The sequence below is a fragment of the Crinia signifera genome, chromosome 6, assembly GCF_055691185.1.
Source record: "Crinia signifera chromosome 6, ASM5569118v1, whole genome shotgun sequence".
Taxonomy (NCBI): Eukaryota; Metazoa; Chordata; class Amphibia; order Anura; family Myobatrachidae; genus Crinia; species Crinia signifera.
The window spans coordinates 215,440,745-215,463,659 of NC_139222.1; the positions used below are offsets into that span (position 1 = coordinate 215,440,745).

At 40.8% G+C, this 22,915-nt stretch overlaps 1 protein-coding gene across 1 annotated transcript; it reads left to right on the forward strand.

Moving 5' to 3' along the window:
• Nucleotides 1-341: 341 nt before the first annotated feature.
• Nucleotides 342-20,526, forward strand: TEPSIN (TEPSIN adaptor related protein complex 4 accessory protein). Its single transcript, XM_083148807.1, has 13 exons — nucleotides 342-497; nucleotides 4,055-4,127; nucleotides 4,505-4,596; nucleotides 4,669-4,762; nucleotides 5,398-5,465; nucleotides 5,663-5,735; nucleotides 7,232-7,303; nucleotides 9,000-9,200; nucleotides 9,753-9,921; nucleotides 10,919-11,032; nucleotides 11,190-11,268; nucleotides 15,212-15,346; nucleotides 17,399-20,526. Exons 1-13 carry the CDS (start codon nucleotides 462-464, stop codon nucleotides 17,870-17,872), a joined length of 1,680 nt encoding a protein of 559 aa, XP_083004933.1. The 5' UTR covers nucleotides 342-461; the 3' UTR covers nucleotides 17,873-20,526.
• The last annotated feature ends 2,389 nt before the right edge of the window (nucleotides 20,527-22,915 follow it).

Below are 22,915 nucleotides of genomic sequence, written 5' to 3' on the forward strand. Positions count from 1 at the left end.
CATTGTCGAACTAATGACCTTTCGACCTAGACCCATGTCGACCTAATGACTGTAGATATATGGCACCTTAAGACTAGCCTAGTTTCATTATTAACAGTTAGATACCGTCCAGCGTCCTCACCTGCACCCTGCACTCCACCAATAGCCGGGGGATCGTTTCCAGCGTCCACTTTCCCTGAGTGACCGATCTGTTGCTCATGATGCTGCTGCATCTATAGACTTTCTTTCTGTACGGGCGCCGCCATATTCGCCTTTTAGCCAATCGTCGGAGAACGGATATAGGCGTATTCTCATTGGTCTATTCCCCAAAATGATGACTATTGGCTGAGCTGAAGGGATCTGCGCGGGGATTGGATGGCGTGGGAGCGGTGATAGCTGTGAGAGGTAAACGCCAGTTCCGGCTGTCAGTGAGGCCGCTGGCTGCTGTCTCATAGCCCAGCACAGCACGGGGCGGTGTGAGGATGGCAGTGCTGGACCGGCTGACCTTCCTGCAGCAGGTAACAGAGAGCTGCCCGTCTATTGTCTGTAATATGTATGTGTTGGGGATTATAACTAGTCCTTAGTATTAGTAGATTCCTCCATTGGTCATGTGGTACCTGTATTGGTGAGAGCATGTATGTGTAAGTATACACACACTTTTAGTTCTCTTTGGTGCTGAAGCTGCATCTGTAATGCAGTGTATAAGTATGATCCTCATCCTGTATTTTTTATGCTCCCAGTGCAGCCTAGGACATGCTATAGTATATACAGTAGGATATCGTTCAGATATTTAAATCCCAATTTACAATATAATCCTAAACCTAGATGTTTTTCAGTGTTCAGCAGTAGACCCATAATTACCTATGATTGTAACACCTTTATAACTATTTAAACTGATCTGTTTAATTGTAAAACACTGCAAATGTTAGTGGTTTAAGCATTGATGATTGTATTATCTATCATTCATATAAATAGCTCAGTAGAACATATTCATATAGTGCCTGAACACATACAAAATACATGGAAAAACTATTGTAACAAAGTGTGAGTATGACAAAACTGACCATTAAATCAACAAACCAAGCAAAATGTTACAGCATTGCTAGTGTTACTAATGGAAGAATAGGTCGAGGCAATAGAAAGTTGTGTTTTTTCACTTCCTGTTCAAAACATGCATTTTGTTCTCCATTTTTGAAAAGTGTTCCCTCTGGTTACTCACAGCAGTGTAGTTAAGCATATTGGCAGTGCAATGGAAAACATCTGATTCACGGCTGTCCATGGACTAGACTAGAGCATATATGGTGAACCTTTGGCCCTGCAGCTGTTGTTGAACTACGCAACAGCCCTGCAACAGTTTTAGGATGGGCAAATAGTACAACTGTAGCAGGGCATGCTAGGATGTGTAGTTCAACAACAGCTGAAGTGCGGATGGTTCCCCATCCCTTGACTAGAAATTCTCTAAATTTATTCAAACCATTTCTAACTATTTTGAATTAAGCTGGTTCCAGGACTCAGATCTTTTGTGTATGAGAACGCGAAATTCCTGGTTCGAGGATTGCGTCTCATAGTTAAAGTTAACTAATGTTAAAAGACAGACTCAAGAACATATTCAAAACACCTTTTAGTATCTCTACCAAGGGCACAGGAAATACAGCAACCTATGGAAGGGAAATAGCTATTTTACCTTTAGAAATATTACTTAACAATGTGTCCATCTGTAGAATTCTCTCCCATCCATATGCATGTTTCATATATTAGGAATGTGCCCCAGCTGGCCAGTGAAATCCTTTTCCAACATTCTCCATGATTCATGTCCTAATCCTTTCAATAACTCCTCCCTTTCTGCATTCATGCTTCCCAACTGAAATGTTTTTATATATTTACATATATTTATTCGCCATCATTACCTCTCAATGCTTTCCAAACATTTTATTACATTATTGTGAGTATGTGTTTGTTCTAAATTTACAGGCACGCACACACACAGACCAATTAAAATTATGATTACTTATAACATTGCATTTTTAGTATGCACGGATGCAAAGTACTACTTCTTATGTGAGGTATTCTGCAATTATTACAATCTGTTTTCACTTTTACAGCAAATTGCAATAACATTTAAAAATAAGTATTATTTATAAAAGAAAAATGTTGAATTTTCATTATGGTTTTTATGGAGTATCACTTTACAGTTCGATTTATGAAGAATATTTTGAATCTGATGAGAAAGTGGTGCTGTAAATGTTTCATGTATGGCGTGGAAGTTGGTTTTGTAGCAGCATTTAGGATTAAAGTGATGGTTGATAAATGGCATCTAAGAGATGGTTGCAGTAGTCAAGGCAAGTGATGATCAGCGTATTGGCTTCACTTTGGGTTAGGAAAGAGTATATGCTACTAGCAAGATGTAGGCAACTGGATGTCAGGAGTACATAAATGCTAGAGATATGGGGCATGCCAAGCCAGCAGGTGTGGAAGATTGAAGAAAAATGTGGTGTACTGTTGATGATGGGGGAGGGGGTCATGCGCTCTGTTATGTTGACTTTTAGGTGGTGTTATGACTTCTATATGGAAATAGCAGCGAGGCAGTTGAGTCATCTGAGATAATAAATAGGCCAGGTAATTAAAGGTATATTTGGGTTTCATCACCTATAAAATAATTGTACAACGAGAAAGGCAGAGGGTAGACGACACTAGTTTCTGGCACGAGTGTCTATCTTTGTTTTTAAAATAGGCGACCAGTCCTGGGCTATGGATATGGAAGTGGATTGTGAAGCAAGGGGGGAAGAATAAGTGTCAAAGGTGCTAGACAAGTGAAATGCCAGTGTTGGAAGAGGATGCATTTATAGTGAGGGAAATAAACATAACATTTCCATCAATGATGTGGGGACAGATTTGCATGTAGATAGTTTGTTTATTGTCCATTGTCATGGGTTGAAGTAAGAGCATTATTTTGGGAAGAGGCAAACCAACAAGGGCAGTATAGGGTTATTATAAACCGTAGGGTTACCTATTCAGGAAGACAACAAAGGATTTGAGTTGAGAGATTTTTGTTTCTTAGTGGCCGTCAATATGGTTATTAATAGAACAATAAGATATATGGAAGGTTTGTGAGTGTCAGAGAAATTAGAGTTGCAATAGAAGCCAGAGAAGAGCAATTCTTATCACATTGGCTGGGAGATGATGTCCATTTGGATGAGCCACTGGAACAAATATACGTGAAAGGAATTTTGTGGTGGCAAAGAATGTTGAAGTCAATTAATGTTAGAGTAGCTAAGTCAAAGAAGATGAAATATGTGATTCAGACAATAAAGTTGTAAGGGAATTGAGAGACTCAACTTCAGGGTACACAGGTGGATTGAAAAGAATATAAAGAAGGAAGAAAAGAAAGGTCAATGCAGGGCTATGACTGGAAAGGTGTAGAAGAGGGGTTTTTAAACTAATAGATAGTATGATTTGTTACAGAGTTAAGGAATTGTGTGTTGGTGTGGGGGGATAATCCTAAACCTAAGGAGATTGTCAGTCTTTGGATCAGATTTGTGAAGAATAACAGTGAGTAGACATGGCTATGAGCTGGGTAAAATGTTGCCAGAAGACATAACTGGGTCAAAAAAGGATATGCACGGCTAATTTTAGATTTATTGCTTGTGGTGATAATTGAAGTGGGTGAGAAAAAAATATATTTCATGTGTGCAAACACTACCGTTAAAGGAATACATTTAAAAGAAAGGGAGAATAGAATGCTGGAAAGGGAGTTGATGGAAAAGAATTGGCGAAAGAGCGAAGTTGGGTGTGTGCATGGTGGATTGTTGTGAGAATTGTGTATGATTACGAATGTTTGGGAAAGGTACTGAGAAAGTGTGGCTGAATAATTGCTCCAGGTACTAGTGACTGGAAAGTTGCTGGCTGGATTTATGAGGTAGGCATCTGACTCTGCTTTGACATGCTTTCCAAGACCGTGGTACTTGGACCAACCATACTTCTAGCTGTGATGTCTGCTGCCTCAGAAGGAGCTCCCAAGTTCCAGCTCTCTTCTGCAGTTTCTGTGATTTATTCCTAACATATTCTGTTTCTTTAGCTTCCATTGCTGATAAAAGGGACATCTGATGATGAGACCCCATGTCCTGGATACTTATATGAGGAAATTGCCAGTATCCTTTACCCACCTCTGCTGAAGTTTGTACAACTGCTGTCACATAAAGAATATTTTCTATTCGATTTGTATAGTACATTTTCTAGAACCCCCCCCCCCTTTCCATGAAGTAAAATAGCAGAGGTTATGTGTGCAGTGTACCCTACTGGAAGTTATTGAATGGAGTTATTAGTAATTTACAATTTGGTTATTAAGAGAATCAATCAGATTAGACCACATGATGTTATTAAGCCTCAAAACATTATTTGTGGCCCCAAGCAGTGTAAAGGTGTGACATCTGCTGTCAATGTCGGTTGTATTGTCACTGCATTATGCATTTTTGTAGACCTGTATGTAATGGAACAAATGCTGTCATATCCCTAACAAGACCTTTAGAAATCCCTCATGAGTCTCCCGGTAGCTGTCGGTGTCTCCTGGAATATCTAATAAACCGCTTGCAGAGCTGCTCATGCAATGTTAAGTTAAAGGTTAGTTCATAGAAACTATGGATGGGTGTGAAGTGGTGACTAGAATATATTGTAATGTTCTGTCTCATCTAGGTGCTGAAAATTCTACTCTATCTGTGTACTCATGGGTCTGATCAATTCATCCAGGATCTCAGGCGCAATGTGGTGTACATCCAGGAGGCTGCAGGTACAGACATCAATTCCTAAATGTAATGTACAATTAACAAAGAAGGAAGACTTATATGAATGCCTCCTCCAATGATGACCACGCAAGCATGTTAGTGTTAGGTTTGGCTGGTTTATTAGATTCCACATGTGTAGTTGGATACCAGTCTTCCAATCCAATCTTTTTAAAGCCATAATGCTGCAATATTGGGCCAGCCAATATTACACTGTGTAATTTCTATTTTACAATGGCATTAACAATGTATTCTCTATTGATACCCCTAATACTCAGGCATGTCCAACCTTGGCCCTCCAGCTGTTATGAAACTACAGGTCCCATCATGCCTTGCCACAGTTTTGCTATCGGGGACTGCTAAAACTATTGCAAGGCATGCTGGGATGTGTAGTTTCACAACAGCTGGAGGGCCAAGGTTGGACATGCCTGCTCTAACCCTAATCCCTTAACCCTACAGAGCAGGCTGGATGGGCCATATGATTCTTATCTGCCATCAAATTCTATATTTCTATGATGAGTATTATCTTATATAAATGGTATATCCTTGTACCCATGCATTGTGATTGAATAATAAATTGAAGAAAGCATGTTTCCATGCTTTGTGGGACAAACATGTTGACTTATACCTTTTTTCTTTGCAGCTGTAAGTGGCCCACCAGACCCCCTTCACGGTATCAGCATGTACCAGAAGGTACGAAGCACTGCTCAGGTAAGGCTGTTAGCATTGCCTTAGTGCACAGGTTTGTTTTATTTTTATATGCATACTCCATATACAATTGATTAAACTGTAGAAGTCATGTTGTTGGAGTCCATTGTTTGATAACTGAAGACAATAATCACTGTTGCTGTACGTTGCAGGTGTTACCATTGTGTTATTACAGCTGTATTGTCTTTTCCTGCTTCCAGGAACTTGTTAGCAGCTTGTTCTCCGACATCACCCCTCCTATGCCAAATGTGGTGCCAACCAAGTCCCAGACAGGTAACGTTTAACAACCACATACATTTATAAGGCATGCACTTTAACAGTACAGTCCTATCACACTTTTTTTGAGTGGCTGAACGTAATGGTATCTGGATGATAGTTTGACAATGTATAGGTCGACAAGGTCAAAATGTTGACATGAAATCGGTTCACACACGCATGTTGTTTTGGTTATTTTTGTCCCAAATGTAGGATCTGCTTAACTCAATATGCAAGTGGATATCTATTGGAAATAGTAGTCTAGTAATGAAGCACTGGAGCGAAGCAAGCCGGCGAAGGTACTAGTTTCTAGTGATGATGGACAGATAAAAGGAAAGAAACATTTGGGACAAAATAACAAAAATGTGTGTCAACGTTTCATCTGTCGGCCTAATGCATGTGGAACATATGGTGTAGACCCGATAACTGTCTTACCTAGTCATTGTGGGTCTATAATATTAATCCACAATCAAAGATAAAATTCAGCTAGATATGCAGTTTATTGGGAACAACTAACTACAAGGCTTTGGTGCTGTCAATTGTTTCTAGTGAATTGAATTTCTCAATTACTATGAATATTTGTTGAGCCCCCTAACTCTATGGTGTGCAGGTAATACTGTAGGTACACTTTGGGCCTAATTCTAGTTCACTCTTTCTGACAAAATCCTTCTTAGATGGACAAAACCATGTGCACTGCAGGGGGCAGATGTAAAATGTGCAGAGGGAATTAGATTTGGGTGAGTTATTTTGTTTCTGTGCAGGGTAAATACTGGCTGCTTTATTTTTACACTGCAATATAGATTTCACTTTGAAGTAAAACCCCGCCCAAATCTAATTCTCTCTGCACAAGTAACATCTGCCCCACCTGCAGTGCACATGGTTTTGTCCATCTAAGAAGGATTTTGTCAGAAAGAGTGAACTAGAATAAGGCCCTTTGTAACAGAATAAGTACACAAAATTGTTGCTTTCATTACAAAACCAAATACATACATGCATACATTTTATAAACCTGAAAATATAATAACATTTTGTAATATTGTAAATGGATTATTGTTTAAAACCAAATACCAGGCCACATTTTTTGCAACTGATTAACAAACAAAATGTAATTAACCCTTTGAGTGCCAAGTGAAGTTGTCAAAATACAGTAGGTGTAAAATTGCCAAGCAGTTTTATTCAGTATAATCTGAAATTTTTACTTTTTTTTTTTTTTTTTTTTTTTATATAGGAAATATAATCTGTTTTTACACAACATTTTTTTATTTGAATTGATATAACAAATGTTAGTCAAGCTGGCATTTTTAGCAGATATTTTGAACCTCTCTCACAGATGTTGACACTCAATGGGTTAAAACCTTGTAATAGATTTATTATAGGAAAGTATCATTTTAAGTGTAGAATGATTTAATATGATAAAACATGTTAGCTGCTAGTATTTCAGACCTGTAATGCCAAAGACTGGAGATATACTATATATTTATTTCTAGACACTGATTACATTATTTCATTTTTAGGAATGGGTTCTCAAGTCTTTCGTCCACAGACATTGCAAGGGTTTGGATTTTCCCAAGAGAAAAACAATTCAGGTTAACTTATTTCTTTTGAGATCTGACTTTCATGATTAGATACAATGATTGCTGTCAAGAGAAAGAAAATAGAACGTCTGTAATTTAGTTTTCAGTATTTCCTTCCCACTACAGAAGCAGTTTGGTATGTTTTTAAACTTCTAGATTGATTGCTGATTCTTCCCTTGTGTTTTTGCATAGCATGTTGCTGACATTAAAATGATTAGGCAGTAAAGAAGAAGACTGCTAATATGAATTTTATTGCATCAAATGAAGTTAGACCGGTTTCAGCATCAGTGTGGCTGCTTGCGCAGCATATCATTAAACACAAGAGGCACCAATGTTTACTAACTTTCCAAAGTCCTGTTCATTGTGCTTTCAGGGCATGGAGAGCAGCAGCCTAAGGCCTAGATCAGTGGTTCCCAAACTGTGTGCCGTGGCTCCCTGGGGTGCCTCGGGACACATGCAGGGGTGCCGCGGCTTGGTGGTCCAGGACCAACTCAAATTATTAATGGTTAATTATTTATGAGCAAAACCAGTGCTGGTGGCTGCCAATCATAGAATATGTACAAACAGAAGCAAATCCTGCCCTTTACCACATATCTGCCACTAAGAATCGCATATAAACCCAATCAAATTAATTTTTTTTGGACCTTGGGGTGCAGTGAAAAAAAATTCTGATTCTCTAGGGTGCCGTGAATCAAAAAAGATTGGGAACCCCTGTCCTAGATGATAAAACCATAAAATGCAAGACTGTTGCCTGGATTATGTGAATGAGAGTCTTAAGTATTTATAGAGAGAAATGTGGAGGGGACATGGACTGAAATGTTAAACTTGGGTGCTATCCATGCTTTGCACATTGGAGCCGATTCAGGTTGGCTTGGTAAACTGCAAAAATCGCAGCTTATGGAGCGCCTGAGATGCCACCCGTTCTAATGCCCCCCACCACCACCATCGCCAGTTCCCCTCATTAACATGCAAGGGGATGTGTAACAAAAACACATTCTCCTGACATGCCTCCGCTGCAGGAGAAATCATTCGGTGGCTGCAGACCATCAAATCATTTCTCCTAGCTCCGCAAATAGACAAAGACAGGATGGGTGGCTGACGTCGTATGACATCTGCCACCAGCCCCTGGCAGGCACCGGCCCGCCTATGTACCCATGGGGATGCCCATAAAACGCTGGGCAATACCCGCTACCGTCTGCCCTGGCCCGCCCTGATGCTTGCAAATGGCTCGCAGGGGAGCTGCACGTGCGCATAATAGACCATGCGCAGTCCCCAAAATGTCGGGACAAGGCCGAACTCGCTAAATAGCGAGTAAACTAGAACCCCCCCCCCCCCCCCCCCCAATTATTCGCTATTTACCTGGGTTAACTTCATGTCCTTCTGTAGCCAGCACATAGCATAGACCCAATGTGGTGAGGAACTTTTACTGGGGCAGGTTATGATGTCCCAGAGAAATAATGTTCTCTTTGGGCAGTAGGATATGTTTGCACCTGAAAGGATAGATGGATAATTATAGGAATTACAGCACTGAATGAGGTGCAGTATTTCTGCCTTTTGCTTCACTCTGACTCCCAGTTTACCGTTATTGTATCATTATTTTTTTTATATAGGTCTTGCTTTGCAGAATATATTGTATCTTTTGACTTTCTTACTCGTCAAAGCTGAAAGTGCTTACATAATAAACTAACCCACAGATGTTCTCCTTCAGGGACGCCAAGTGAAGCTCTGCTCAGTGGTATACAGAGAGCAGCAGTGGCTGTGACTCAGGCAGTACTAGTAGGAACTTCGTCACCTCCTCCATGTGTTAGGGATCAGACAGAAGACACGTATAAGCCTGTGGCAGTGCCTCTTGGTGACTGGCATCCACCTGCAGAGAAGACCATGCCTCCAGGAGCACAGACCTTCAGAGGTGTGTCATTTTTAGCAGTGTATACCTGGGGTATTGTATTTGTTCTTTGTATGCTTTGAAATGTTGGTGCATTGCTTAGGGTAGATTAGAAATTGCCTGGAGCCAATAAGAGAAGTAGGATGTTTTGACCCTTTGAGCGCCAACATCTCTATGAGCTAAAAATGCAAGTGTTTCTCACATTTGTTATATAAATTCAAATAAAAAAAGTTGTGCAAAAAAACAAACACATTCGATTTCCTATATAAGGTAAACATTACAGGTCATTGTGATGACGACAAATGTTTGCTTGGCAATTTTCAGCCCCATTTTGCCCCATATTTGCCTTTTGCCAGTCGACGCATTAGAACATTCAGCTCACAAAAGTTAACCAACACCTGTGCAACAGAATTAGATTTGAAGGTTATATACTCCATAGATGTACTGTTATTAACTTATTGTGCTCAGTCTGCACATTGATGCCTGCAGTAAGAGGTGTAATGCTTTGATGGGGATTTTTTCTAATTATCTTTAATTACAGTACATACAGTATGTTTTTTCTTTGTTGCCTTCCAGGCAGTTATCGCACAGGAGTGCCTGGGGGAGGATGGGATGACAGTGACAGCGGTCATAGCTCCCAGGACTCCTTACATGATAAATCTCCACACAGTCGTTCTTCAGATGCTGGTAGCAAAACAGGCAGTGATGGCCAGTCCCGCTGCAGCAACAGAGAGGGCACTGAAAGGTAGATTATCTGCTTTTAAAGGCCTTGAGACAAATTAAAGGTACAAGCAATATTCGGTTCTCTGTAGGATTGTAGAAATGGTGTGTCAAATCTAGACCTACTGTCGAACAGCACATGTCTGGTGGACCTGCCCCAAGAGTCCTGTATTTTAGGGAGTCCTCCATTATATTATTGAACCCCTGATTCCTAAATTCCGGAACCTAGGATAGTTGATTTAATTTACAAACTAGTCTTCAAATGTTCTGATTGCCTGCAAATGGAAACATCCCAATGCACCATCTGTGCAAATAACACATAGGGCCTTATTCTAGTTCACTCTTTCTGACAAAATCCTTCTTAGATGGACAAAACCATGTGCACTGCAGGGGGGCAGATGTAAAATGTGCAGAGAGAATTAGATTTGAGTGAGTTATTTTGTTTCTGTGCAGGGTAAATACTGGCTGCTTTATTTATACACTGCAATATAGATCTCACTTTGAAGTAAAACCCCACCCAAATCTAATTCTCTCTGCACATGTGACATCTGCCCCACCTGCAGTGCACATGGTTTTGTCCATCTAAGAAGGATTTTGTCAGACAGAGTGAACTAGAATAAGGCCAATAGTGACTACATTGTGTATGTGCCATCCAGCAGCATTGGATAAGATCATGGTGCACATAAGTTTTAAATTAGAGAAATGTTGCTTGTTATGAGGTAATTAGAGCATGCTTATTCTTATTTTTCAATACACAGACAAAATGCTGACAGACACTGAAGGCGGCCATATTGTGGGCAAATATGTGGCTGCATCCATTGTGTGTGTAGAGAGACATTGGCTTGTTTCCACCTGTACAATGCCAGCATTTCCACATACAGTATATCCACAGGACACCATATGCATTTCCTTATGGTGGACAAACAGAAGGAACATGACATTTGTATGGTAAATCTGCAGAGAGGGGGTAGAGGGAGATTCAGTATTGTGACTCTTTCTGTTTTACTTTTCTCTGTTGGCAGGGTGGAACCTGCTCACCCTGGGGACTGTCTACAAGAGGCACAGTTGGTTTTAACAGTGATCAGGGGTCAAAAGGTATTCCTAACCCAAGAGGAAGTGCAGCATTTTGTTAGAGGGTGAGTGAGTTTTCCATAGATAGAAAGAATTGATTATTTTTTATGACATCTGTGTAATCTGCACCAATCAGAATCCACGCTTCATGTCACTGCGTGCTGCATCTGTGTCCTTGTTCTGCACAAGTTCTTGCTTCTGATGATTGTATTTCCACTCCAGGTGTTCACTGCTGAACTGTGAAGTGGTGTTTGAGATGTTAAACCATTCATTGGAAGGAGATGAGACCTGTGTTAAACTGGTGAGGAATTACCATAGATTGTGTGTTAGGACATTGGGATCAAGCCGTCATTCTGTCCACACACATTTTGTTAGGAGCCAAATAACCTACCAGTATATTTTTGGTTTGTGGGAGGAAACTGGAGTACCCCGAGGAAACCCACGCAGGTACGGGGAGAATATACACACAGTTAGGGCCAAGGCGGGAGTCAAACCCATGACCTCAGTGCTGTGACGCTGTAATTCTAACCATTACGCCATCCGTACTGCCCCGTAGATGCACATACAATGCAGGTCTAGCTGTGTCTGACTGGCGTCTAACTCTGAAGTAGGAGACTCGTTTGAGTTTTTATTTTTTTATTTTTAAAGACCCTACTTAAACAAAATGACTAATTTCATATTACTAACGTTAACATGGGAGCAGGAGGAGGCGTATAAATTGAGTCCGCCCAAAAGTACTAATTACGTTTTCTGTTCTGATAAAATACATCCTAGGGATGCAGTGTTACTTTGATCCAAAAAGTCAAGATTTACAGTACCCCTAATGTGCTACGACCGCTTATTCTCAAAACCATTACCGCGGGAAAGATATTAACAATACTGTTTTTGTCCCTAAGCCTAAAATGATCCTATTTCTGGATCTGTTGGGAGTATCTGCCTTGGTGTGATTTTTCTTAAATTGCTCTCCTTACATCTAATGATATGATAAGATGTCTAAATTACTGTACATAAAAACTCATTTACAATTAATTGTTTTTGTTAATCAGGAAAAACATTAATACAATGGGACAAATGTATTAAGCCCTAACAATTGATTAAAGTTGAGAGATTAAGCACCAGCCAATCAGCTTCTGTGCATCTGACCCACAGCCTGTCATGTTGCAGGCTGTTGGCCAGATGCACTAAACTTCAAAAGTGATAATCTAGAGAGTGATAAACAACCAGCCAATCAGCTCCTACCTGACATTTTTCAAACACAGTCTGTGACATGCCAGGTAGGAGCTGATTGGATGGCTGTTTATCACTCTTCATTTTATCACTTTAGAAGCTTGGTGCATCTGGCCCTGTGTTTGAAAAATGAAAAAGAAATGTATACAGTGCTTGGGTTTGACTGAAAGATACACACTACCACTTGTAAAATATATATACATTTATGAATTGGTATACAAATATATTTATTATTTATTAACAATTTCTTATATAGCACAGCATATTCCGTTGCGCTTTACAAAGGAGACAGTGATACAACAAACAGGGTATTTACAGACAGTCAAAATGTAGGAGGGCCCTGCTCGCAAGCTTACAATCTATAGGGAAATAGGCATTGATACATAAGGATAGATACTGTATTCTTTATTGCATCGATTCCACCAGAACGCAAGGTTCTATGACTGGTTCTGGAATTTGATAAGCTTGCCTGAAGAGATGAGTTTTTAGGAAACGCTTATAGGTTTGGAAACTGGAGGAGAGTCTTATTGTGCTTGGGAGGACATTCCACATAGTGGGTGCAGCCTGAAGAAAGTCCTGCAGTCGGGAATGGGAGCGAGTAATGAGTGTGGATGAGAGACGCAGATCTTGGGGGGAGCATAGAGGTTGTGTTGGATGATATTTTGAGATAAGAGAAGATATGTATGTTGGTGTAGTTTGGTTTATAGCTTTGTGTGTAAGTAAAAGAATTTTGTATTGCATACGGTAGAATACAGGTAACCAATGAAGTGACTGACAGAGTAGCTTTGCAGACGATGAATATATGGTACTTGTGTAGTTTCACGGCGGCAGCCTAAATTATGTTGTCAGCGTAGTCCAACGGCTGCCTAGCATATTCAGCGTAGTGTCCCCAAGGTGGCTCTGCGTAGTGTCCCAGTCATGCAGAGTAGTCACCGTTCTGTCCCTGGCAAGCCTAGTGAGCGCCTTGCACACAGAGCCAGTAACCGACAGATTCCTTGCGCTGGCGGACAGGTGCTCCATGTAATTCTTGTGGCAGGGTACTGCAATCCTACCTGTGTCCGCTTCAGGGAGACGGGGTTAGGGGTTCGGTAACACGTGCGTCTCATGCACAAAGAGGGTTGTGGGCGCATACACAATAAAGGACGCATTTGCCAGTGCTCCATGTTACATACTGGCAAATGCCTCCTTTTTCAAACCCCCCACTATCTATGCCAGCCCCGAAGCGTGGCGAGCGCACACATTACGCGTCCTCCCAACCTGTTCATACCCCCACTATCCACGTCGGTGTGGAGTTTATTTTATAAAGTGTGGCGAGCGCAGGCAGATTACTTGACGTGTATTCCGTTTCCCCGCGTGGGGCTTGCCATAAGAAATTGAATCTATTGAAATCTTGAATTTTGCTAGCATATTCGCTCCATAGAATGCATAGAAAACCGTTCCATGCACCAGCGGGTATATTTACCAGAATGGAAACGGGGTAGTTGTATAAGTCTCCTTGTGATTACAGCTGTATATGCTTTGAAGTCCCGGATTAATGCCCAGTAGGATCTTAAGTCACTGAGAACAGCATGGTATGCAGGCAGTCCATATTTTAATCATTGATTCTTTTAATTTTTTAATATTGGTTTTTCTTTACATGAAAATTCTCATTAATAATGTTAATATATTTGTATACTAATTAATAAATGTATATATTTTACAAGTGGTAGTGTGCATCTTTCAGTCAAACCCAAGCGCTGTATACATTTCTTTTTTGTCTTAAGTAATTTTACACACTCCCTATACAGCAGCTTTGGCCGTCATTGTGGTTTCTTTCTTTATCTGTGTTTGAAAAATGAGTTAGCAGCAGATTGGCTGGTGCTTTATCACTCTTTCATTCACTTTAACGCTTCATACATTTCTAGTATGAACACCACCACCTGACTTTTCCACCGTTTGACATTAGAAGGAGACTGTAACACCTGCACCACCTGTGATCCCACACAGCGTAGGTGAACTCCCACTGGACATATACACCTACAGCTGCTAGGTGACATAAGCCAAACTGGTTTATGGTACAAAGGGGTCCGTTGATCCCCCTAATTCCCCAAGGGGCTCCTAGTACCCTGAGTGCATCACCATCAACACTGGTACAGAACACCATTTTACCCTTTATGTCCACACCTATTGTTGCAATTAACAATATTACAATTGTATTAAAACACTGCATTATCCTCATCATTTGCACTAGAAAGGCACAGACATAGGGGCAGCGCTATAGTCCACCCATTGTTTCCTTGCTTCATACATTTGGCCCAGTGTCTCTAAAATTGTATTATTTTACTAATAAAAGACATTTTAAACTTTATTATAACAGAATTTTTTCTATAGATGTTACAAGTACAGTATGTCTTTATTAAGTACTTTCACATTGCACTTCCTTTAAGTTAAAGCATACTGTAATAACATATTAATAATTCTGCTTTGTGCACGCTATACAAATTATTAGACTATCCAATTATAACCTGCTTTTTTATTGGTTAAGAATGTCCACATAGGGAATCCGAGATAAGTATCTAGAACCATGTGTTATTGCTGGTTACATAATCCCAGACAGTGCCAGCATTGGGGGTATTTGGAGAACACCTGGATAATCCATTATCCGATACCCCTAAATTTTCAATAGCTGCATACCACTAAAAGCAACTGGCAAGAGTCACTGAGGCAGCTCTTTTTTTTTTTTTTTTTTTTTTTTTTTTTTTTTTTTTTTTTTCAAAAGTCCACCAGGGGGCATCATTGGTCAGTTATATTTTTCTTACAGTATGTAGTAGTAGTAAGACTCATTGCTTTTTTGTTAGAGAACTCCTACTAAACCTTTAGTATTGCTGAGGTTAGAGACCAGCATTCGTGTTGTGGATGACCCTACCATGTAAACTCCCCATTCTTTTTTCTGAGTGGTAAGTTCGCTCTCTGTGTATGATCACTCATTACGTAGTGATAGGGGTAATCTTAAACATTGGTGTCCTTTGTTTTTGCAGCGCTCACTGTGTGCTATTGCTTCTCTCGTGACCTCTGATCTTTTGTCACATGACCACATGTTGTCAGTGGTTAGAAAAAATTTGATGAAGCTCAGCAAAGGACCCCCCGGACCTGTTATGGACAAGGCCAGGAAGGTAAGGCCTAACCTATGGGTTTGTTTTGTGTTTTTTTTAAACACCGTTACTGAGCATGCTAGGATGTGTCTAAATGTAGGGTAGTCTCAGCATTCTTTTCATTTTATAATTCAAATTATTGCCACCTATATTATGACATCAAGTAGCCGCAATTACAAAGTATCACAATAGTTTGCTGGTAACAACCCTTCAACGTGTACTTTTGGTATAATTATGTCAGGCTTGTCTACTCTCCCAGAATGGCCGTGAGGCTCCTGAAAATTGGGTCCACCTCCCGGATCCCCGGGAAGGTTGGCCAGTCTCTTGCTTGCTGGCCAGAGCCCCTGCACCCCCTTCCCCGCTGATTCAAATAACGCAAATCACCGGTCCGTGGATAGGGGGCGGGGCTAAATTGGCACAGTAGAGGCATTTTGTGTTATTTGATGTCCGCTTTGATCATTACTGTATATAATGGGATTTCAATCCCCTAATACTAAGAATAGGCATGAGCCAGTGAGCGAAAATCATTAACAATGCTGAGATGACTTTGGCTGTACATTTCTGTCCCAAATGAGGAATACATTTGCCAGGCAGAAATAATGGCTTATTACACTCTCTTTTTAATATCAAAACTTAGGACAGTGGTTTCCAAACTTTTATTAATAGTGGCACCCATGAGTATTAAAATTTTTGTTTCACGGTATCCCTAGTCCTTAAGTAAATTGTGTTTTTTTTTATGTGGCAGACACCAGCATTGGTTTTGTCTGTTACATGGAGCATATATAATTTGAATTGCACCTTGACCACCAATCAAGTGTCCTGAGGCGCCCCAGGGTTCCAGCTCACACCGTTTGGGAATCAGTGGTCTAGGAACTTTCTTAACCATTTTAATACATGTTTCCTAAAAATGTGTATTTCTTCTTATCATTTATATGGTGCCACAAGGGTTCCACAGGGTAACAGCATACATAAATATATGAGCATAATAATGTAGGACAGAGGTGGCCAAACCAGTCCTCGATGTCTGCCAACAGTTAATCTTTGCAGTCCAATTTTTTTTATTTTTTTTTGCAATTCAAACAGTCTGGTTTTAATGTTTAAATAAATTGTAAGAAAATGGTCTACATTGAATCATGAAGGATTGTAATCTTCCTATTTTAAAGTGGCTCACCATTGGATCTGCTACTAGCGCTAGGGCTGTTGAGCCTGACTAGACGTTGGACTTGAAAGGGTTAATGTTTTCCAGACCACTTGTGTTCATTAGGAATGCAGGCAACACCTTTTTGTAAATGTGACCGTAATGACTACACTTGTGCACTAGCTAGTGGTCTGGAAAACATAGACCATGGGTCCTCAAACTGCAGCCCTCCAGATGTTGTGAATCTACAAATCCCAGCATGCTTTGCCACAGTTTTGCTATAAGGGAGTGTTAAAACTGTGGCAAGGCATGCTGGGATTTGTAGTTTCACAACATCTGGGGGGCCGCAGTTTGAGGACCCATGACGTAGACTGTTGGTAGATCTCGGGGACCGGTTTGGTCACTCAGGATGTAGGATAATTACATGGTAGGTAAATATTGCTGAATCAAGGGACAGGACACCAAAATAATTGTTAGGGTGTCAGAAACCAAAGGTTAGGGGTCTTGAATGGAGTGGAAAATAGTATGAAAAGAAAAAGCAATAAATGGAGAGGGTCCTGCTCGCTAGAATGGATTACATCTTATGTACCTGTACTAAGTGCAGCTGAATAAAGAAGAATTATGTGTATTTAGTGAAGGGAAAAAAAAAAAAGACCCAAATAAATACTGCATACTCATTACTAAAGGTGCCCATACACTAGTAAGATTTATCTTCAGATCTGGCTGGTTGGAACAAAAACATGGTTATGGATGAGTGACAGTTTGTCAGTTTTCCAGCATTTCCAAGCAAATGGTCAACTGTCATTTGCTCTCATCCATAACCATGTTTTTGTTCCAACCAGCCAGATCTGAAGATAAATCTGTGTGTGTATGGCCACCTTAAGTCACCATGCCTTTTTAAAATATTTTTTTTTTTTTTTTATTACTCTTTTAAGATTCTTCTCCAGTTTGAAGCACTTACACGGATGTCACCCGTGCACAAGACTGTCCATGTGCCTTCACCACCATCCCCTCAACCCAGCCCCTTGGATCTTTTAACTGATGTATTTCCCGAACCAGACGGAGAGAAAGCACTGGCCTCCTCTTCACTCATCCCAGAATACAGCTCCACAAATGCTGCCTGTTGTGGATTTAGTGTGAATGGATCTGTGCAAGACAGAAGCCAAAGCATGGACGTTGGTGCAACAGCTGCTGATAAAGGCCCAGCTGTGGAAGGTGATGCAGAGGCATTGGCTCAGACTGTTAAACATGGCCATTTATCACTTTTTGAAGGCATGGAGTTGATTATGCCTGTGACAAGTACAATAGTAGATCACAAAGCTGATGATACAACCACGGTAGATACGGTAGTACAGGCAGGAACTCTGAAGCCATGTCTGCCCTCTGTATTCTCCTTCCTGAACAGCTGAGGTTACATGTTGTGCTGAATGGAGGCCTGTATTGGACTTGAGTCCTCTTTTGGCACAAGTTTATTTACAACTGTAGATCTGGTGAAAACTTGAAGCATGGGTAGCTGGGCTTTCCAGTACTGGAAAAATGGAGTGTGCCTGATGATATGAAGAATGCACATGATATAATTACGTTCTAACATGCCAATTACCGTTCTAAAACAATGTACAATTGCCTGTTGTGCTGGAAGGTGAGAGCGATAGAAAATGCCATGAAGGACTGCTATTTACACAGCAGCAGTGTAAGGCATTGACGTCTCTCAATCTAATTATAAACAAATACTAAATTAGATTTTGTTGGTGAATCAGCTGATATTACACCTTTATTCCCAGCTTATACTGTGTGTTTTACAGTGAAAATTCCAAAAATGAGATCGATTATCCCCTGTATTTTCCTATAGGTCAACCCATAATTTAAATGTAGTAATTAAATATGGCTACTAGCCTATTTGGGACAACAGGGTCTATTGTGTCATCGTCATACCCCCCCCCCCCCTTGTGTCAGCTGCAGCATTTATCTATTATTTATTTATTTACAGTTTCTTATATAGCACAGGGTTATGCGTGTAACACTTAAATATGATAGTAGGCCTGCCTGAAGAGGTGAGTTTTCAGGGAACACTTGAAAGTTTGGAGGCTAGCGGATAGTCTTATTGTGCGTGGAAGGGCATTCCATAGGATGGGAGCAGCCCAATGAAAGTCCTGTAATAGTGAATAGGAGCTGGTGATCTGTGCAGAAGAGAGACGCAGATCTTGTGCAGAGCGGAGTGGTCGAGATGGGAGATATTTTGAGATAAGTAAAGAGATATAAGCTGGTGCAGTATGGTTAATAGCTTTATATGCTAGCAGAAGCATTTATATTGAATACGGTAGCATAATCAACATGCTCTGCTCTGGGGAATGCATACAGCAACATTGTCCAAAATGGTGGTCAGTCAGGTCCAGGGTCATGCAGGGTGTCCGGATCTGATGGCCAGCTTGCTCTGTGACAAAAAAACATAGTGGATCGTGCCCATACACTAGTACGAAAAATTGGACCAAATGGGATCAGGTTTGTTTGCTGCCCGTCAGACCTACGGCTCAGGGGCCCCCCTTCCTGGAGTGGGGTCACATGCGATACATCATATGAAAGGACCATTGCATGCTATCCTGCCACCCAGGAAGGTCCCAGGCGGTTCAGGAGGGTCGGATGGCCCATACACTGCTGATATACATTGCAGTAGTGTATGTTCACCTTTAGACACAGGACTCTAATGCGAGGGTCTGTCCATGAGCTTTCAAGCAGGATGCCCAATGTTTTTGGATCGATATACGCAACCATCCTCAATGGTGATTGCACCAGACCAATGCTACAGACTTCCCTTCTATGGATTCCTGAGTCAGAATAGCGCAGACCTCTAGCTACACTCGCATGTCCCTACTATTAGAAAAAGCACATCGGCACAATCAGATTGTCATCTGCCAAATGTGCCTCAAAATGTCCATTTCACAGGAAGCCAGATCTGCCGAATTCTGTCTGACTCAGAATAGGTCAGAGATGTGTAACTTTGTATCTGCATGTGTTGTCCACAGTAACTCACTATTCGCATCCAAATAACGATATCTGTCAGACTGCCTCAGCCAAAAAATACATTACAGAAAATTACAGGGAACTTCATTATCTAAGGCAGTGAGAGAAAACCAGATTCAAGAGCCCCTTAACTGCTCTTCATTAATATTTATTAACAGTTTCTTATATAGCACATACATATTCCTCTTTACAGAGAAAATTTGAACACTCACATCAGTCCCTGCCCCAGTGGAACTTACAATCTATATTCCCTACCACATGTACTCGCACACACAAACATTCTAGGGTTAATTTGTTGAGAACCAATTAGTATATTTTTGGATTGTGGGAGGAAACCGGAGTACCCGGAGGAAACCCACGCAATTACGGGGAGAATATACAAACTCCCCACAGTTAGGGCCATGGTGGGAATCGAGCCAATGACCTCAGTGCTGTGAGGCAGTAATGCTAACCATTACACCATCCTTGCTGCCCACATCTACATCACTCCTCACGGTGGCTCCAACATGCCACTCACTGGGAGTACCACTGACCACACATTCAGCGTTTTTCTATGATTCATCTATAATAATGATAATAAATAAAATAATAAAAACCTATCTAGTTCCATGTTGGCATTTGTTAAGCATCAAACAGCACTGTTTAATAGCCGCATGTAAAATTTAAGATTTTTAATGTTTGTTGAACAGCTGAGATAGAAGGTTCTACTTGCACAACTCTACGTGTCAATTCTACATTATTCTGTATATCTATCAGTCTACAGAGGATGCAATGAACATGCCAGTGATTGGGATACTCGCGGTCAAAATATTGATGCCAGATTAGGCTTTTTACTACCCCAGGATTGTTCAGGATGAAGAGGGACATTTATTTTCAATGGCTGTTTTAAAATGTATATTTTGCTTTATTTTTTTCCAAGTTTCATCAAAAGAGAATTGTGTTGATGAGGGCTTTGCTGTGTGGAAGGGTGCAATTGTTGTTCTGCTTGTTAACATGGTATCCACTCTTTTGATGAGAATGGAAAATATACAAATTTGTATCAGAAGTGGTTCTATCCCAATTATTCCATTCATGGGGCACTGAATAGCTGCTGTTTATATAGATTTATGCTATAGTGCATAAGGGCTGAGATCACATTGAAACTGCATGTATTTTGCTGCATTGGTTGAAGCTTCTTTATTTGGTTTGGGGTTACAGAGCCAATTGAAGGTCATAAGAGTCCTGCTAAAGCTGTGTACACAGGGGGCGATAGGGGCTAAAATCGCTGGAAATATGGTCGCTGTCGACCATATTGCCAGTGATGGGAGTGCGCACCAGCGATAAATCGCCGGGTGCGCGCTCCCGATTGATCGCTGCGACCAGCTGATTACCTCTGTGGCACCGCTCGGCTGAGGTTCCCTTTAATCAACGACCATCTCTGGTCGCTGATGAAAAGGAGAAACTGAGCAATATATTGCTCAGACATATATTTCTCAGCAATATATCTCCCCCGTGTGTACGGGGCTTTAGAGAAGCCAATTGGACATATATACAGAATCTCCTCCCTTATGTATGTTATGTGGTCCTATAAAAAGTTAAGCTTTAAGTTTTTGTATATATTTTAATGCCAATACAAACCAGAAAAAGGAAAGGCCATTAGTGAAGCAAATATTAGCTCTACATATCTTGCACTATCTTGGGACGGCTCTTCCATAAGGTAGTGAGGGGCTGGATATTGGTGACATTGGAAGGGACCAGTACTCTGACGTTAGGCCTAGGGTGCTGAGAAACTATACACCAGCCCTGCTTGTACTCCTGATCATAAACACATAGGACTTCAATTGCACCGAAGTCTGTTTCCTCATCCTTACATAGAATTCTGATGCTGCCAAATGGGACAATAATATCCATCTTCTGAGAATTACATGCCTGTCCACCACGTGAGTGTGTGTGTGTATCTCTTATATCTAGTCCTCTAATGAATGTAACAGTATCTTGCCTATTGCAAATATTATTGATGAGAGAATAAGAGTTATTGAAGATATAAGATTTTATACTTGCCATAACAAATGTTTTGTAAAGGGAAACCTCTTTTAAGGCCCCCATACACTAGGGTGAAATTGCCGGTGATCCCCCTTGAATCGCCCTGGGAATCTCCCGGTTGCAGGACCGCATGTGACATATTGTTTGCGGTCCTTTTACATATAATATATTGAATGCAATCAGAGCCAAGCCTGTCTGGCTTGCCTGCAATTTCATAGATCTCTCCTGCAGCTGCTGTGACTCACATGCTACTTTTCTCAGTATTGCGCCAAGAGAGAGTGAAAATCCAAATCGGCATGCACACGGGGTGATTTCAGCCCCATTTCTAAGAGAACTGACGACATCGCTTAGAAATAGAGCACTGATCATTCTGTTTGTATAGCCCCGGGGGAAGGCAATGTGATAGCCTGTAGAAAAATACAGTGCTTGCATTGGCTTTCCTGCTAGATCGCGGGACTTTGCCTATGAACAATAGGCAAAATCCCACTCTGCACCGATTGCCCAGTAGACATCGCAGCGTGCATCACAGGTGTACTGCGATGTGTGCTGAGCAATTGTTCTTAAGCTGGTCACTCAGCATGGAGGCCAGCGTCACCCCATGTGTCTGGGGCGAAACACTCAAATATCCAATCTTGAATAAACAGAAAAAAATTGAAGAGAACCAATTGTTATTAAAGTCCCATTTAGTACAAAGCCCCTCCCTTGTGCATGTTTTCTGTGTATCCTTGCTGGAGTACAGGTGTATGCAATACTGACTGACACTTTAAAAGATACATAGGTGGTTTTAATTATTTCTCTTGTAATGTCCTGGATTTGAAAAGCACTGATTTCTTCTTATTTATTATCAAGTGAGTTTTTATTGTTTACACATAAGATGAGAAAAACAAACACAAAGCAACAAAAAGATGTACATAATAAACAGATTAGAATCAAATTACAATGATTGTGATAACTTGTTAGTGTTGATAACTCTACCAGAAAAAAATTATCGGACTTCTCAACCAAAAGAGCTGCTTATCACAGGCCCACCAAGCCTACAAACTGTCCCGCACCCCAGTATACCTGCCCCATAGCTTTGTGTCACCATTTCCATCAGTTTTGCACTTCTCGCCCCTAAAATGACATCTCATTATTGACTAATTAAAAATTAAAAACGGTACTCTTTACCTAGAAGGGCGCCCATCGTGGCCATCTCGGGCATTGAATGCACTAAAAAATCAGGTGCGATTCAACCGACGAGATGCCCGAGATTTCCCATAGGGAACAATGTTAAATGTCTCAATTGACCCAATTTTCCTGTTCAATGCCTCAATTGACCCGATTTTTCCATAGGAAACAATGTTAAATGGGCCACAGAGGCCAAATAGGCACCCTGAAGTGTGAAATGGCCACCCCAATTGTTAACGCCACCC

Bases quoted from the DNA above. Each gene is read 5' to 3' on its own strand.
- TEPSIN (XM_083148807.1), top strand. From the start codon at position 462: ATGGCAGTGCTGGACCGGCTGACCTTCCTGCAGCAG. The intron at 11,033-11,189 runs GTGAGTGAGTTT...TTTCCACTCCAG, and splicing joins GTGCAGCATTTTGTTAGAGG to GTGTTCACTGCTGAACTGTG. The intron at 11,269-15,211 runs GTGAGGAATTAC...TTGTTTTTGCAG, and splicing joins ATGAGACCTGTGTTAAACTG to CGCTCACTGTGTGCTATTGC.